The sequence below is a fragment of the Bombus flavifrons genome, chromosome 16, assembly GCF_040668555.2.
Source record: "Bombus flavifrons isolate JBK064 chromosome 16, iyBomFlav1_principal, whole genome shotgun sequence".
In the NCBI taxonomy this organism is placed as follows: domain Eukaryota; kingdom Metazoa; phylum Arthropoda; class Insecta; order Hymenoptera; family Apidae; genus Bombus; species Bombus flavifrons.
The window spans coordinates 10,223,836-10,239,789 of NC_138457.1; the positions used below are offsets into that span (position 1 = coordinate 10,223,836).

At 43.4% G+C, this 15,954-nt stretch overlaps 1 protein-coding gene across 18 annotated transcripts in view; it reads right to left on the reverse strand.

Annotated features, from left to right (window-relative positions):
- The window catches only part of heph (polypyrimidine tract-binding protein 1 heph), a 415,917-nt gene that overhangs the window by 213,715 nt on the left and 186,248 nt on the right, over positions 1-15,954 (reverse strand). For 7 of the 18 annotated variants that reach the window (XM_069130475.1, XM_069130471.1, XM_069130469.1 and 4 more), the window contains exon 2: positions 10,077-10,128. The exons of 5 other annotated variants lie outside the window; for them this stretch is intronic. Coding sequence is in view for 6 of the 13 variants with exons in the window: in XM_069130461.1 (XP_068986562.1) it covers positions 3,674-3,676 (3 nt within the window). In the remaining 7 variants the exon portion in view is untranslated. Of the gene's footprint in view, positions 1-3,673; positions 5,025-10,076; positions 10,129-15,954 lie in introns of those variants that run through there. 6 more of the 18 variants (XM_069130461.1, XM_069130459.1, XM_069130460.1 and 3 more) reach the window with 6 other exon arrangements.

Here is a 15,954-nt window from a genome sequence, read left to right on the forward strand (position 1 = left end):
GCCGAAGCCCAAAGGAACTTGGTTCGCAAGGTCCCAAGAGATCAAACCAAAGCCCCAACAGACCGAAGCGTCTGATACCAACTATTTCCTCGCAGCAGAGTGCTAATTAGCCGGTGTACACAAGGAACGGACCGTGAAGATAGCTCGAGACGCATCCCACCGCATATCGCCGTCGGCCCGCTGACGTTTCCTTCGAGCTTCCAGAGAAATAGGTGAACAGACGCTCGTCTTTCGCTCGTTTTATCGACAAACAACGAAAGAAGTTTCTCCCATCATCGTGGACCAGTGAGAAACATGACACAGAGGTTGTTTATCCGAATCGTCATACGAATCATGTTTCGCTAAATTGTTTCGAACAAGGTAAATTTAGGTATTACATTTTTTTAACTGGAACGAGACAAATTTGGTGAATTAAAAAATTTTCGACAAAGCGAATGCTTTAGACGATGCTTTCGGAGAAAAATGTGAGCGAATGCAATAATTGGCAAAAATTAAATGTTATGGCACAGTATACGGTGACGCTGCAACAAATTGTATCGAGTCACCAATTATTTACACGAATATATGAAACGTAAAGCGAAATTCAAGGCTGGTAATTTTTCATTAAAGAAAGAAGGAGAATTGGAAAATTCTATCGACAATGAGGTTTTCAAAGAGATTACAGAAACTAATCTACGACAAACAGTGAGATAAATAGCGTTTCAAAATGAAAGTAAACTATTCGTCCATTACACATCACTCGTCTCAAATAGGAAAAGCACGGGAAATGACAAATGGTGTGTGTGTATGCGTGTTAAGCGATGTACAGAAGCTTAGACGAACGGAGATAGCCGCCATTCTAAACTTTGTACATTTTTTAAAACTATCATCGCTTCTTCTGACAACAAGTGAATCTTATATGACGATCGAAAACGTAACAATAGTCTGATAAAGATAAACGTGCTTCTCCGTCCGAAGAAGATAACAGCGACTGTCTGACCCAGATATCGTGTAATAAGGAAAATTAATCGTAATAAGAAACGCGTGTAAAATAATACGCTGAAAATTCTAGATCTAGAACTTTGAAATTTACGAAACAATTTATGTAATGAAATTGGTATTTATCTCATTCCTTCGTAATGATTTGGCGACAATCGCTTCATCGTGGTGGAAAGCAATCGCCAAATAGCTACTAATGGTATTTCAAAAATCATCATAAAGACGTTCCAAAATGAATATTGCCATTCTAAAATATAAAAACCGATGAAAATCCAAGATACAAATTTTCTAAACGTCGTTCTTTTATTCGTAATAATCGGAACGACGAATATCATTCGGAAACCTTCGTAGAACAACGATTGCAAAGTGAATGCTGGCTACGAGATGCAAATTTTCCCACAATTTCATGATTTTTTAGGGACACGAAACATCTGGTTTCGCGGAAGATGGCAGAAGAAAGCCGCGAGACAAAGCTTCGGCTAACGAGGTTTCCGGTAACGAGCAGGGCATGGCAACCACTGAATCAGGAACAGATTTAGCGACGACGATGAATCACCCGACGCGTTTGCTGTGTAAACAGGGACGAGTCTCGCGCCAAGGGAACCCCCGACCTTGCCCTATCACCTCCGACGAACGCCTATCATCCCTTCTGTTTTCCGCTGCTCCACTCTTTCTGTTTGTCGAGGTTCGCCAACCAAGACGCGGCATCCTCTTTAATCCCGCTACGATCGACAGGTGTCGAGAGGATGCTGATCGAGGATCCTGAACAAACTCGGGCTTTCCGTTCGATCGCGTCTCCGCATGAAATCGGGGTGGTAGAAGAAGATGTGGTCGTAAGTGAGGGAAGAAATTGTGTTCTGATGTTATTGGACGCTACAACATTTTTTTGAAACGTAATTGATGGGATTTTGGTGTGATTATAGGTTGGGTTTGTTCGATGTTTGACGTTGTTGGCTGAGAGGAGACTCCCTTCGGAGGGCGACCGACGAAGAAACTATTCGGGTTTTCCATGTGATTTTGTTCGATGTTCGATGATTAAAGCAAAGTAGTACAAGCTGTCTTAATAATCGTATTCGCTCCATGGCAGTGAACGACGGACTTAAATTCCATTTCAATGACTCGCGTTGCACCATATCCAACTTCCAAACCTGGAGAGCCATCCATCACTGAAACTCCTTTGGAAATATCTCAGGGACATGCGGAAATTCAATGCAACTCTTTTTCCTAGTGGCGGGAAGAAGGGAAACCGTGTTCCGCCGCGAGCTGGCCGCGGAATCGTCGAGTCTGGGGATTTTTTCGCGAGATCCAACGACGAATGCAGCTTACGTCACGCTCGAGGAGCTAGGGGGAACGGTCGTTGCCTCTTGACAGCCCGTTTCAATGCACCGTTGCTGAAAAGATTTACGCGCGCGAGCGTCACTCGCGATTTCGTCGCGTCAAGATGTCTGTGAATTGTATTACGAATTTATATACACGTGTCACGACTGCACGCGCGTTTTCCCAAGGGCTGAAAACGCAAATTGGAAGGATCGAGAATGCTGCCCCATCGGAACGCTCAATTTGTTCGCGTTCGAAATATGGATTGACGTATTACACCTTCTGACCCAAATAATCCTAATTTACTCTACTTTGGAATGAAAGATTGTTCGCAACAAAGAATCGAACATTGCTCTCCTACCTTCGACCGAAGGTTCTGATTTAACCGTTGAAGAAAACTACCTACCACTCCCGAGCAATTCTTACTTCTCTAAACTCCTTCGCCCGATCCTGAAATTGTTCTCGAACGCACTGACCACCACAATCTCGGAGACCTAATATCCTTCGATAAATGGAACACTATCACACAGATTAAAACGTAACACGGTAACTCCGAAACACGAATCGATCCTCGAACATGGAATATGTAACCAGTGCGCTCCAAGTTCCGCATATTGACCCGGCTTATTAGTCGAACATAAGCAATCGTCGAATAGAGTATTAAACCCGCTTGGCGAGCGTCGGGGGACAATCGCGTCGTAAAAGCTGCTTAGTGGTTCGGAGCGGCGAACAAATGGACAACCAGGGGATCTGTGGCTAATTTATGCGACGGACAACGATATTAACGAGAGCCCTTTAACCTGAAGGACGCGTCGTGGGACTGACCCACTGTTGCGAACTTCCGACTTCGAAATGAAACTCTGACTCGGTCGATTCTCTGGCGAGATCCCTAGATAGGTTTCTAATTTGCAAATATCGAGGACTATGAATCGTTTATGGTTACGCTGGCTCCGAATTTTTACGTCTTTATCGCGCGTGGAAAGTCCTAATTTCCTGTAACGCTTATAATACAAAATATTCGTGAAACGTACACTCTGATGAACACATGTTTAAGACATTTAAATGTCTTACGATCCAAGTAAAATTATAACTGCGTGATTAGCACGGTCAACAGATTACTTAACTTAATTTGGTTAACTACCACCGATCAAACCGAACATATTATATCGGTGTTGCTTGCAATCCTGTTTTATAAACTGCGCCTTCTTGTTCGGGTCTGTCTCGAAGAAGAGACACGGAATGTTCGCGAAACGCCGACATAGAGCGGATCGTACTAACAACACGACGGAAACCCGCGAACCTCGTCGACATCGAAAATTCTCTTTTCGCGTTACATCGGCCGAAAATGCGCCACGAAAGAAACAAATCTTCCACTCACCATGGTGTCTTTGATGTGTTCAACCGGTTGCAGGAGGACCGTAGTGGCAGCGATGGGACGATGATGATGCTGTTGTTGTTGCTGATGATGGTGGTGGTGCTGCTGCTGATGCTGATGCTGATGGTGATGGTGTTGTTGGTGGTGCGGATTGCAATTGGCGATATTCGTGCAGGTGCAGCTGCAGCCAATGTTGCAGGCTTGCTGGCCGGCGAAGAGGTGTCCTACCAGGCCGGGGGTGATCGCTGCTGCCGCCGCGTTGTTGATGCTGTTCAGCAGGGGCGGAGGCAGGGACACCGCACCACCCGGGACAAACGGGTACGAATGAAAATACGTGGTGATGGAGGAACGTGCCTCGTCGGCGCCTATCGTCTCCGCTAGCCAACACTTCCCGTTCCCCGTCGCCGAGGGTATGAACAAGCCTCGGCCGCCCAACGAGTGCAATCTCCAGAAAAACCTGCCTCGTTGTTCCTCACCGGCCCAGCCGCGTTCCAACGACGGCTGATGATACCGAGCTTCCGTCTTGCTCGTTCGGCCCAACTCGCACGACGGCCACCACAGTTTGGCCGATTGCCGCTCGATCCCTCTTCAAACCAATTTTCGACTCCTCCCGCGAGTTCGAGCTCGAACTCGGCGCGGAGATCGAACCGCGAGGCCAGCCAAGTTCCTTGAAATCTTCTTACAGAGATCTTGCCCCGATTCGAATTTCGTTTAATTCAATTTAGGTATAGTCGTCCGGACGTGAGACGTCAGAGAGCCTAACTGGTACACCTTAAGAGCTAACACGCGCGTACATCGGATTAAACGCGGTCCTTACTGTACTAGACACACATACGACCGGTGACACGCATACAGAGAGACTCAGAAGACGTTGATTTAAGCCTAGAGCGATAGTGTGCGGTTTAGTCTAGACGAGCGACCGCTCTGTTAGATATACGATGATTGTCAAAGTGTGTGAGCGAGTTAGAGCTAGGGCAAGTGGGTCTGTGCACCGAGCAAAGATAAAAACAGGTGAAGTGACACGGCCACGCGATTCAGACGCATGCATACGCGCATATACATGCAGAGGGCAGAGCGTACCTTTCTTTTCTTTCTTTTTTTTGACGGCTGTTGGGGGTAGAGGGACTCTCGCACGGCTCGCTCGCACGTTAATTGAAACGTCGTAGGTACATACGTGGATTCGTGATTGTTCCTTCTTTTCTTTCCTTAAAAACAGACACTTTAGCTAAGAGAGCTAGCTGAAAAAATGATTGTCACGAAGATTGACGAGAGGATGCCCCTTGAAATCGGGGCAGACAGGGAAGAAACACGGTCGGGCCTTGCTCTACTTCCGGTGCGGATCAGCTGGCGCGGCCCAACGATCGGATATGTGCGAAGGGTGTATACATATAAACGTATGTATATATAAGTGTAAATATATATAATATATATATATATATATTTCGTATGTGTATATATATATATGTAGAAGTATATATACATAAATATCTATGTAGAATAATATATGTACGTAGAGCGTGTACGGAAGTAGTACAGAGGCTGGAGATCACATGAAGACACGAATACTCGTTTACTCTCTTTCAACCGGCTAGACTCGCATGCGGACGAGGAGGAGGAGGAACCGCACGTGGTTGCCGTTCCTTCCCACCTGTCCCTTTTGAAAACGTCGTTAGAATTCCTCTCGGTTATGTCCAACCTGCTACTGTGCTTGATTGTCTTGACGCGATTCTCTTTAGTGCGATCGGTCGCTCATTATTCACGCGCGACCATCTCTTTATATACGTTACGTTACTTAAATAGCCTAATTTTTACTTATACATAGGGACAAACACAGATTCGTGTTTACTTCTAAGAGGGACTATACTTATTATATTTATCCGAATCTCCCTCGCGGTTTCTAGCTATACAGCACGTTTTATTCTTTTTTTCTTTTTATTATAAGGTAGTCTCTCTTTATAGACGCGTAAGCCACGTCTAACGCCCGAACGACTAACAACAGCGCTCTCTAGTACCGACGAATCGCGGCCAGCCGCGGCAAATAAAAATATAATTCTCTATCCCGGCCTCGCGATTCTACCCGCGAGCCCCCACCTCTTGCCAAGCTTCGCCGGCCTCTTCTCGCCGCTCCGCTTTAAATGATCCTCCTGCTCCAGATTCACCGGCTCCTTCTCCCTTTCTCTTTCTATCTTCGTTCGACTTGGTAGCACACCGACGAGGGAGGTCTCCCGCGATTGAACGTGTGCGACCTTGAAACTCGTACACACGGCCGGCAAATACGAGGAAGCCTTATCTCTTTCTCCCCTTCTTTCGCTCCGACCGGTTCCTTCGCTGGCCGATGCTCGTAGCACGGGGACTCCCGTTCGACACACACAGACACACACACACGGTCGGACAGTGGGAGAGGGCAGTGAGACTGTGATCAAAGAGCCGGTGCATGCATGTGCCACTCTGTGACAGCTGGTTTTGCTCTTTCTCTCTCTCTCTCTCTCTCACACTCTCTTTCTCTTTCTCTCTCTCTCTCTCTCTCTCTACGTTGCTGTCGTTGCTCAAACTCGTTTCTCGACACACTGAAGGGAGGGAGACCAAAGTAGCCTCTATGGGACTCTCGTGCACACGGCGTATCACGTGTCGACCGTTTTCACACTGAGCGTTTAGGGCTGGTCCGCGTGAGATCTCTCGGCCGGCTGGCACGCGCGCGTGGCCAGCGACACGGGCGGGCGTAAACAGTGAGAAAGAGGGAGGCAGAGGATATAATACACCGGACAACGACGGCCGATCGGTGGAGGACCAGGTGGACACCGATTTCGAGAGAGACAGGAACGTACGACGATGCGACGTGTCGAATCGTAGAGAGGACGAACTTAAGAGACGTATCGTAGTGGAACTAACTCTGCTGGAGATATACGGGGTAGAGAGAAGCAGCACGGAGTTAGATATGACGGATATCGGTCGGGCGCGCGTGTGTGTCTGTCTGTGTGCACGTGTGTTACTGTGTGATGTCGCGTTGGCTTTCGAAGAGTTGGTTCGTTGCCGCGGTTCGGACCGACCTGCACGGGGTGTTCCAGAGAAAGAGAGAAGGAGAGAAGTGTGTGTGGGAGTGTGTGTGTGAGGCGGTGTGTGTGTACGTGAGAGAGTAACTCGGAGGCGGGAACGATTAAAGAGCGTCCTACTCGATCGCCTAGCTTGACACAACTGAGAGCAGCGTCTCTCTCGCGGCGCCCGCGTAGGCCTCCACCGCCACCGTCGCCGCGGCCGGGTCGTGTCGCCGCGTATACGCGGCTTTCAAACGCTGTCCCCCGCTCCGAGCGCCCCGACGCGCCTGGCGTCGCCAATAGCGAGCGAGCGACGGTCGAGCGCAGGCGAACTTGCACGAAACGACTCGAGTGTGCGCGCCAGCGCGCATTCGTGCCTCTCCGTGCCTCTACGCCGCCTACACGATCGCACATACGCTTCCCCCACCATTAACACTCATCCCTACCACCGAGCGACGATCGAGCTCGGCCGAGAGAGCAACGGTGTGGGTCTTTACTAACCCTGTTTCGCCCGCTTTCGTCTCTTTTTCTTCGAGTCGCGTGTCTATCTCTCTCCCCTTCTCGCTCCTGATCGACCGACTCCGTGCTCGCAGGCACTCTGCGAGTAAGTAGATTCTCGCTGGCCAGGTTAGACCGATTCCTTCTTCGCGGGGCAACGTGGCTGCTTTGGTGACTGATCTTTCGCTTTTATAGGGTTTTCTCTACTGGTTGTGCGGCGTTTTCGTGATAGGTGGGGAGAGGCTGAATGGTGAATAGTGGTAGACAGGTGGAGGGAACGTGTGATTTTCCGCATTGTTGCACGGTTGTGATGTGTTACAGTGGTTTTACATTAATGGGCTTGGTAGAATTAGGACTCGTATTAGGATGATTTATGGAGTAGAGGAGGGAATATCGATGTATCGAATGGTTACGGCGGTCTATGTTTCATATGCTTAATGGATTCCATTTGATCGAGTAATAAGTTTCTTCGACTCTCAGTGAGGTTTGCGTCTTGAGCGACGTTGAAAAATTTTGTTTACGCAGTACAGATTGCTCAAGTTTCGAGTGGCCCGCCGAGCTTGATTTCCTAGCGTTTCGGTGAAACGAGAACCACGAATGAATCGTGTGTAACTTCTAGGTTTTGCGCACAATTCGTTTCTAAGATACATTCCTTAAACGGGATAAAATAGAACTGGAATTTACGAAATTGTCAGTTGGACTGGCAAATGAGAAAACGAAGCAAACGATGAATCTTTAAATCGAGGACTTGCAGAAAAAATATACGAAGAAACCAGGAAACTTGTCTTAATGGATACGATTAAAATTGACGTTATCGAGTCGAGTTCTTAATAGTTGGCAGTATCGTTAGAAACGAATAGTCTCATCGGTATTTCTTCGATATTTCTTTCGAAATTTGTAAATTCAATTTTCTCTTCCGCTCGCGTTATCGTTTCTTCGAGTTAGACTCGTTCTTTAACTTGCTATCCTGTTCCTTCAATCTTTCTTAATCTCCCTAGATTTTTCTCTAATTTTTATCTCAACGCGTTTCCCTCTTTCAATGATAGTAGAGGAACCAAGAATTCACGATCGCAAACAAAAACCCCAATCAACCAGCTTGTGAAGAACAAAAATACGCCCTTCTTAAAGAAAACGTTCAGAAATTTTAAAAAAGAGAGAAAAATGGGAGGGGGAAAGAGATAAAGAGAAAAGAGAGAGAAATAGAAAATTGGAAAAATCAGACAACAAGGTTCGTAAAATTCGCTCTCGAACAAATAAAACACGTTGCTCGAATTGTTTGCCAACGGCGAAGATTACGATCATTGAGGCAAGTAAGGGATGAAAAGCGGAAGAAAATGGGAGGGAATCGAAATTCGAAGGCGTGATCAGACAGTGGTCCTCGAGGGAAAAAACGACGGGAAATTGGTGGCGACCACGAGCACCATCGATGGGTTCTTCGGAGCTCTGATTGTTCAGAAACGAGCGGCGTCGATCAGGATCGACTGCGCAACGAACCGATTCACCCTCGACGGACTCGAGAATGCTCGAGCAATCGGCTCCCTCGAAAGTGGTAACCTGATTATCCGCACTGAACGAATAAATGAGGGAACGAAGCCGCGGTTTCGTGCAAGAGAAAGATTCTCGCTTCTCCGAATTGGGAAAAGCGCGTACGAGAACATTTCCCGATGAAAGTGGCAATCTTGAGAAACATTTGAAAGTCTTGTTTACGTTACATTAGTAATTCGTTTTATATCGTTGACACGATGTTATTATCTGTACTTGTATTAAGAATTAACGTATCGACAAGCGAAAGAAGAAAAGAACGAAATTTAAATATCCTGCTAATCTCTCTAGACAAAAATTTCAAGACTAACACCGAGGAGTCTGCTAATCCCTCAGACACGAATATTTCCGTAGACCAGGGTGTGGGGCGATGGTAGAGGAGGGTATCGTTAATTAAACGCGACCGCGGTTCCATAAGGTGAGACGAAGGTTAAACAAGAGGAAGAACGGAGCTGACTTCACGTCTGACGCGCTAATACTCGTTCGACCAAGTGGCTTCGTTAATTACTGTCAAATCGAGAAGTGGCAAATGAAATAATTACAAGGCGTCGCGGCTCTTCCAGATCACGGCCATCTTTAATTAACGAGGCACCGGTGCTGTTCGCGTTTTCAATGCTGTTATTTTTCTTTTTTTCTATTTTCTATTTTTTTTTTTTCTTTTTTTTGTGTACGTCCTTGACTTTGAAGAAATCGGGTTTCTTTTACTTTGGGGCAAGCTGCTTCCGATGCCTATTCCCTAGTCACTACAGAATCACTGTTTACAATATTCGTGAGATCTCCCACGATATCGCTATCATTAAGAGATTATTTACGAGTTTCACACTACAAAACACACCCTACAAAATTCATCTTCCCATCAGAAGAATCAGCAACTTCGGTAACTATAACTCAGAAGAAACAATTCGTTTCTTAGATCTTTCAAATAAAATCTCCAGATCTTTTCGTTAAATTAATACTAAATTAATATCTTAATTTCGCCTCTAAGTTTTGTAAATTTTCCCGATTTTCTCAAGCATATTCAACAAAATCTTCAAAATTGGTACAAAAATACAGAGAGATCTGTCTTCAATTTCTCAAAGTATAAAGTCTAAGTAAAGTCCCTGAATCGGTACTCTAAGGAAACGTTATTTGTAACCGTTTCGCTCAAAGATTTACCTAATTACATCTCGGGTTTTGTACAGCGAAAGGTGTTTTGAAAATATTAATTGAAAGAGACACGTAACGAAGCTTTCGTAGTAATACGGGCTATGCAACAAGCAGATAAATTTTCTTTGATCTTTTTTTTTTTAATTACGGCGGTGGGATGTAGTAAAAGAAAAATTTAATTAACTTACCGAGCTGCTCGCGTGCCAAAGGAAACGGAGCCAAAGAAGCCAGATATCTTACCTGCAACAGAAATTAATATACTTTCTTAATTTAGTAAGACACCTCGACGAAAGCTGCGTGCAATCGCAAGAACATACAGCGTGAATACAGCCGTCAAGCGAACTGACTAATTTTTTTAAAAAATATTATAATATACGTATAATACGATCGGTAGACTGTGGATTTTTATGCAATCGTGAGAAGTTTAAATATATAAAGACGCATAGAATGCGCATGACATACGCAAAAACGTATAAAATATTCAAAGTATGCTCTTTATAACGTTTAATAAGTAAATTGAATTTCTGCCTAGGTCCTACTCCTTCCATCGTATTCACGAAAATATGAATTTGCATAAAAATCCGCAGACCAGTGGTCGGTAATAATATAAGAACGTAATACGTTACAAAAGATTGTCAATCCTTATACGAATACGTGGTGCAAAATATAATACGACAAGATCTAACATTTCACAAAAATTCATCCAACAACCAGGAGAAATAATTAAAAGTACTGAAAAATTGCTGCATTCATATACGGTAATTCGGTGTTTCCATCAGAAAAAAACAGACATTTCAAGCCATAAAATTAAATCCTTTAGCTCGTATATCACGTATTCAGGTCTGTACAGGGGAAGCTTATCAAAAAAACTTTACCAAGTCTTCCTACGTCATTAGCGCATATTTGGGTATATACGTGTATAAAATTACAGGACACTGTAGAAGTATTTCTCCACATGAGAATATCAAACCTTGGTGCAGCACGGTAGCTTGATTTTTTTTAAATGTTTCCCTTCGTTTTGGCGAAGATTTAACGAGGAAATTAACCACCTGCAGTTTAGCTACGTAAATGGTTATTTTATGAAATATTTCTGTCCAAATATTTACCAGATTACCGAAGTCGCTGGTTAAGACGATATAACAAATTAAATTATTAAAGAATCGAATACCAGGTGGAGGGAAAACATGTACTTCGGTAAATTGAAAATCAGAAATTAGGTTCTTCCTAGGAAAATCACAATTTATTATATTTCTTCGAATGGTGCAATTTTCACAAGACAATTAACAATTTCCTTAATCTTGAGCTGACGCACTACCGAATCAATCTCTTTGTTTACGTTCAAAGAAGAAACTCACTCGCGACATCGAATGTTCGTAAATGATAACGATCGATTTTACGTCGACAGGATTGATCGCAGGGCCTATGTTGATTGCATATTTCTTGCTCCACTCGCCGAGTATCATAAGCCCTTAAAGTATCGCAGCCTCTTTCTTTTTTCACACGCGACATATAGATAGATGATAAGCCTAGTCCTGGTACGATTTTTGGAAAATTTCACACTTTGCCATCTACTTCGTATGTAATTTCGCGATATTTTCCTTTCGACAGTGAGATTTCTGAAAGGCACCAAATCCGGATCTAATTCCAGCTCACACACGGGTTAAGTGCAAACGAAATCGCGAGTCGATCGTTAATCCCGGCGCGCGGCAACGACTTAATACGTTGGGCAAACCGTTTCGTGCGCGGCGTCAGCCGTTGAGAACCGAGCCTAAGTCCCTGGGAAATTACTCCGGGCGGGGCTAAGCAGTATGCAGATCGCGAAATCGCGACATACGTCGGGGATTAGCTCGGTGGAGACTGCTAGCTAAAGAGGATCCGCGAAATCGGCAGATCGAAATGTCCCTAGGAATCCTATTTAACTTACTCCGCGGCGAGACGACCCCGCCCTTCGCTATAATTTGTGTAATCGCGCCGTTCGCGGCGCACAGCCCACAGGATTTTCACTCCCGTGATAGATTCGTCTTTGGAACGGGAGACTTTCGGGCTGGGTCACGTTTCTCCGGGATTTCCAGCGTCTTCTGGGAAAATTGTTCGTCGTGAGAAATTCGTTTACTCGCGTTGCGTCGATATAGCTTGATTTCGAGGATTAGAAACGACTTTCGAGGATTAGGTCCGCAGAGAAAGAGAGACAAAGGGAGAAAATACCATTTTTGATACTTTATAATTTTATTCTAGGGGATTTTTATACTCTTCTAGCGAGACTTTCGACCGTGGAAGATGGACGTAGCTGTAGTTAATGCGATTCGTTTTTCAATTTTGTGACTTCACTCTGCACAATTTTTCGACTTTGCCAACGATAGTTCTAATCGTAAGAAATTCTCTAATTTACGTTATTTACAAGGATTGCTTGGTCACTCCAACGTACTTTTCCAATTGCTTGAATTTATTCTGCGAGATTTCTCCGATCTTTCGGTGGAACTTTCCACCGTAGAGAATTCAAGATTCGACTACACACCTAACAACTTCAAGTTTGACCTAACAGATTACTTAACAAACTCTAAATTACGTATTATTAACCTAAATTACGTATATACAATTATTTCCTACGAATCACAGTTTTTAGATACTTTGGAACATTTCTGAACTTCTTCGCCGACCAATTTGGAAGAGGATCAAACCTCTTAGACACTTGGACGTTAAACGAAATATTCGAACGAATGATCTGCCATTTTTATCGATGTTTGTTTCGACGCGCCTTTAAAGCACCGTTTGGTCCATGAAACGACATCAATCATCCTTCGTAATTTAACACGTGGAACAATCGACAGCTGCGACCGTAAATGGATTTACCGGCACGTATGTACGGATGACCGCAATAATGATTCGTTCAAACAGAATTATGCACGACCGATGCCACGATAACGACGCCGCTAAACGTGGACAAATCGCTGTTACACAATTCCAAGCCGGTGACTGGCGTCCCCCGGAACCAACCATCGGCAAAATCGATCGAAACAGAGATTGGCTATCGTCTTTCTTAATGTTCTCAGTATTTGATACTCTATTGTTAGCTTCCAGATAGATTATAGCGGTGTGCCGTGACAGTGGTCGAGGAAAAGAAAAAAAAATTTTCTTTGCTTTTTAAAAAGAGCAAAGAAAGATTACTTTCAGTCACCTAAGATTCTATTCCAGTAAGGCATCGTTTTATAATATACGCGTATGAAATTACAAGACACTGTAAAGGTATTTTCTCTACATGAGAATATCAAACCTTGACGCAGCACGGTAACTTGATTTTTTTGAATGTTTAGCTAAGTAAACGATTATTTTATGAAACGAAGAAGCTACGTCTAAATAATTGCCAGAGTACCGAAATCGCTGGTTTAAGACGATATAACAAATTGAATTGTTAAAAGAATCGAATACCAGTTGGAGAAAAAACACGTACTTGGGCAAATGAAAAATCAGAAACTAGATTCTTCCTGAGAAAATCACAATTTATTACAGTTTAGCACTGGGCCAGGGTTAATCGTCGTCGATAACATACTGTACAAGCTCGTAGAAAAAATAAAATCTAGTTACGAACACATATTTCTTCGAATAGCGCAATTTCACGCTAAGAAAGTTTTCGGATTTAATCGGATGCAAGAGTCTTATATTCGCCTTAACGTTCATCTACGATAGCGTTTCACGATCTTTACGCAAATTACAGCGACGCATGCGACGCGAGATTTTCACGGTCCGTAAAAGTGAAAAGAGGAAGAGAAAACATCCATCGACCGGTCTCACGCAACGAAGCTGTCGCCCTTCGTTCGCATACGATCTAACGCGATTTTTATCGCCGGCAGCGTGGTCACGCGACGCGCGGCAAACTCGAATTCCGGATGAAAGATCAGGGGAACCGCAACCAGCGAGAAAGTTTCGCGGAAACGCGATAAAAACGAGACTCGGTTTACGATGATGGATGATCAAGGAGGGAGGGTTTAGATCTTACTTTCTTTCCACGTCGTTTATTCGTCTTGTTGGTGGACGACAGCGCTTCATAACGATGACGAAAGTATTTGCACACTCGTGGACACTTTTCCCGAATACGTCACGTGTGTTAGGTATACGAACCATTTCGAAATTTCATCAAATTTCGTGACTATTAGGTACATACAAGTATATACGGGGAAATGAAACGTTAAATTACGGAAAAAAAGATACAAGAGAGAGGATTACTCGAACACCGATCGCTCGAAAAGTTGACAAAACGCGCGAGTAGTGCTGAAAATTGCTTCAAGTTTATAAAAGTGCATGAAAATATTTGAAATCAAAATATCACGTTTTACTCGTCCAATACGCAGATTGGCGAGGCAAGTGTTAACAAAGTTATAATTACTACACAATTAACATAAGAGTAGTATTTTATAATTAGTACAACGTGTTATAGTTTCGGTTAAATAGTTGAATTTCACCACATCGATCAAACGTTAGTTTGAAATTTAACTAGGTGGTAATTCTTCGTTAAAAACTGAAAATGAATGAAAAGGGAAGACTAGAAAATGCCATTAACAATAGCGTTTTAATACGTATCGCTGAAACTAATTCGGAACAGCAAGAGAAACAGCGTTTCGAATGAAATTTATCCATTCTAACATTATTCGCCTGCTGCGTGCCGTTTAAATTGACAAGTTCCTAATTCACCCAGGACTGCGACGTACCTATATATACGATATCTCTGTTATACATTAATATATCACAGAGTCAGGTTTGTGTTTTGGATGAGATTACGCCTCGCGTATCCCTACCTCCATTTACATTTCTTGGATTTCTATGATAATCGATAGACCGTAGATTTCTATGACGATTAACAGAGAGCGGGGTTCTATATAATATAATACAATATGCAAAGGCATTCAAAATGTCGAAAATGTAGTAATCATTATAATATTCGTTAGATGAAATAACGAGGAATCTCGTGTCGAGCGACACTTTGCGACGAGACATCGATCATTACAAATTTTCTGGTGAAACGTGTGAAAATTCGTTAGCGCGTCGGTTCAAAAATTCTTTTTCGTGTTCGAACCGATATGGTGGATGATGCATTTCAGAAAATTCTTATTACGGCGACTTATTTTTCTTGATATCGATCCTTGGAAACGGCGATGGATAATTACACACGTCAGGATTGGATTTCCGAATCCCACGATATTGGCCATATCCAACGAGCCATACAACTGTCATAAAGTGACTGTAACAGCCAACAGTTGGGCCACCACTTTCGTATGTGCAGTAATATTCCGCGATTGATGCTCATCCGGTTTCAACCTCGTCGAAAAGTATGAAAATGCGGTGATGGCTTCCCACTATGATAAAATGATTATTATTAAAGCTATGAACATCGCTTTAGTTTTGAAAATTTACTTTATACCCTTTTACGTTAGGAATATTAGACGAAAGTATTATGAAAATTCGAATACCTTTTGACATACGAAGATCTAAATTCAAATTCGTCTTTCGCGGCAGTCGGCGAAGCCCCTGGCAACAATTTCTTAAACTATTAACTTAACTTATCAAACTATTAAAATTTTCACACTTTTCATCTCCTATATTCCGGCAATTAATTGTCTGTTCAACTGGGAAAATCGTGGGAAATTCGCTTCTTCTTACTTTTACATATATTCTATTCGTTTCATTAGATTTATAAAAATATAAATTCTACTAATAACGATTGGTCAAAATGGTTACGTACAATGCTCGTAATATGTTCGTAAGGATATTTCTCAAGTAAAAGAAAAAAAAAAAAAGAAAGAACTTTTCCATATTAACTATTACGTTACTCGCATCGTTTATCATTCCAGCTGGTTGATTTCACAAAGATCCAATGAGATATTTACTAATCGAGAAGGCTAACTCATTTCCCCGAATTTTGGTTACATCTAGGCAGTTAGGCTGCGAAGGGTAATAGGACTTGATGCATGGCTCCCTGGATGCCGGTCCCCTAGATCTACCACCATTCGTCCTGCCACCGCGTCTTTCCCCCTTCTAGAGCTCTTTATTTATTTAAAGCTCGTCACCGGGTCC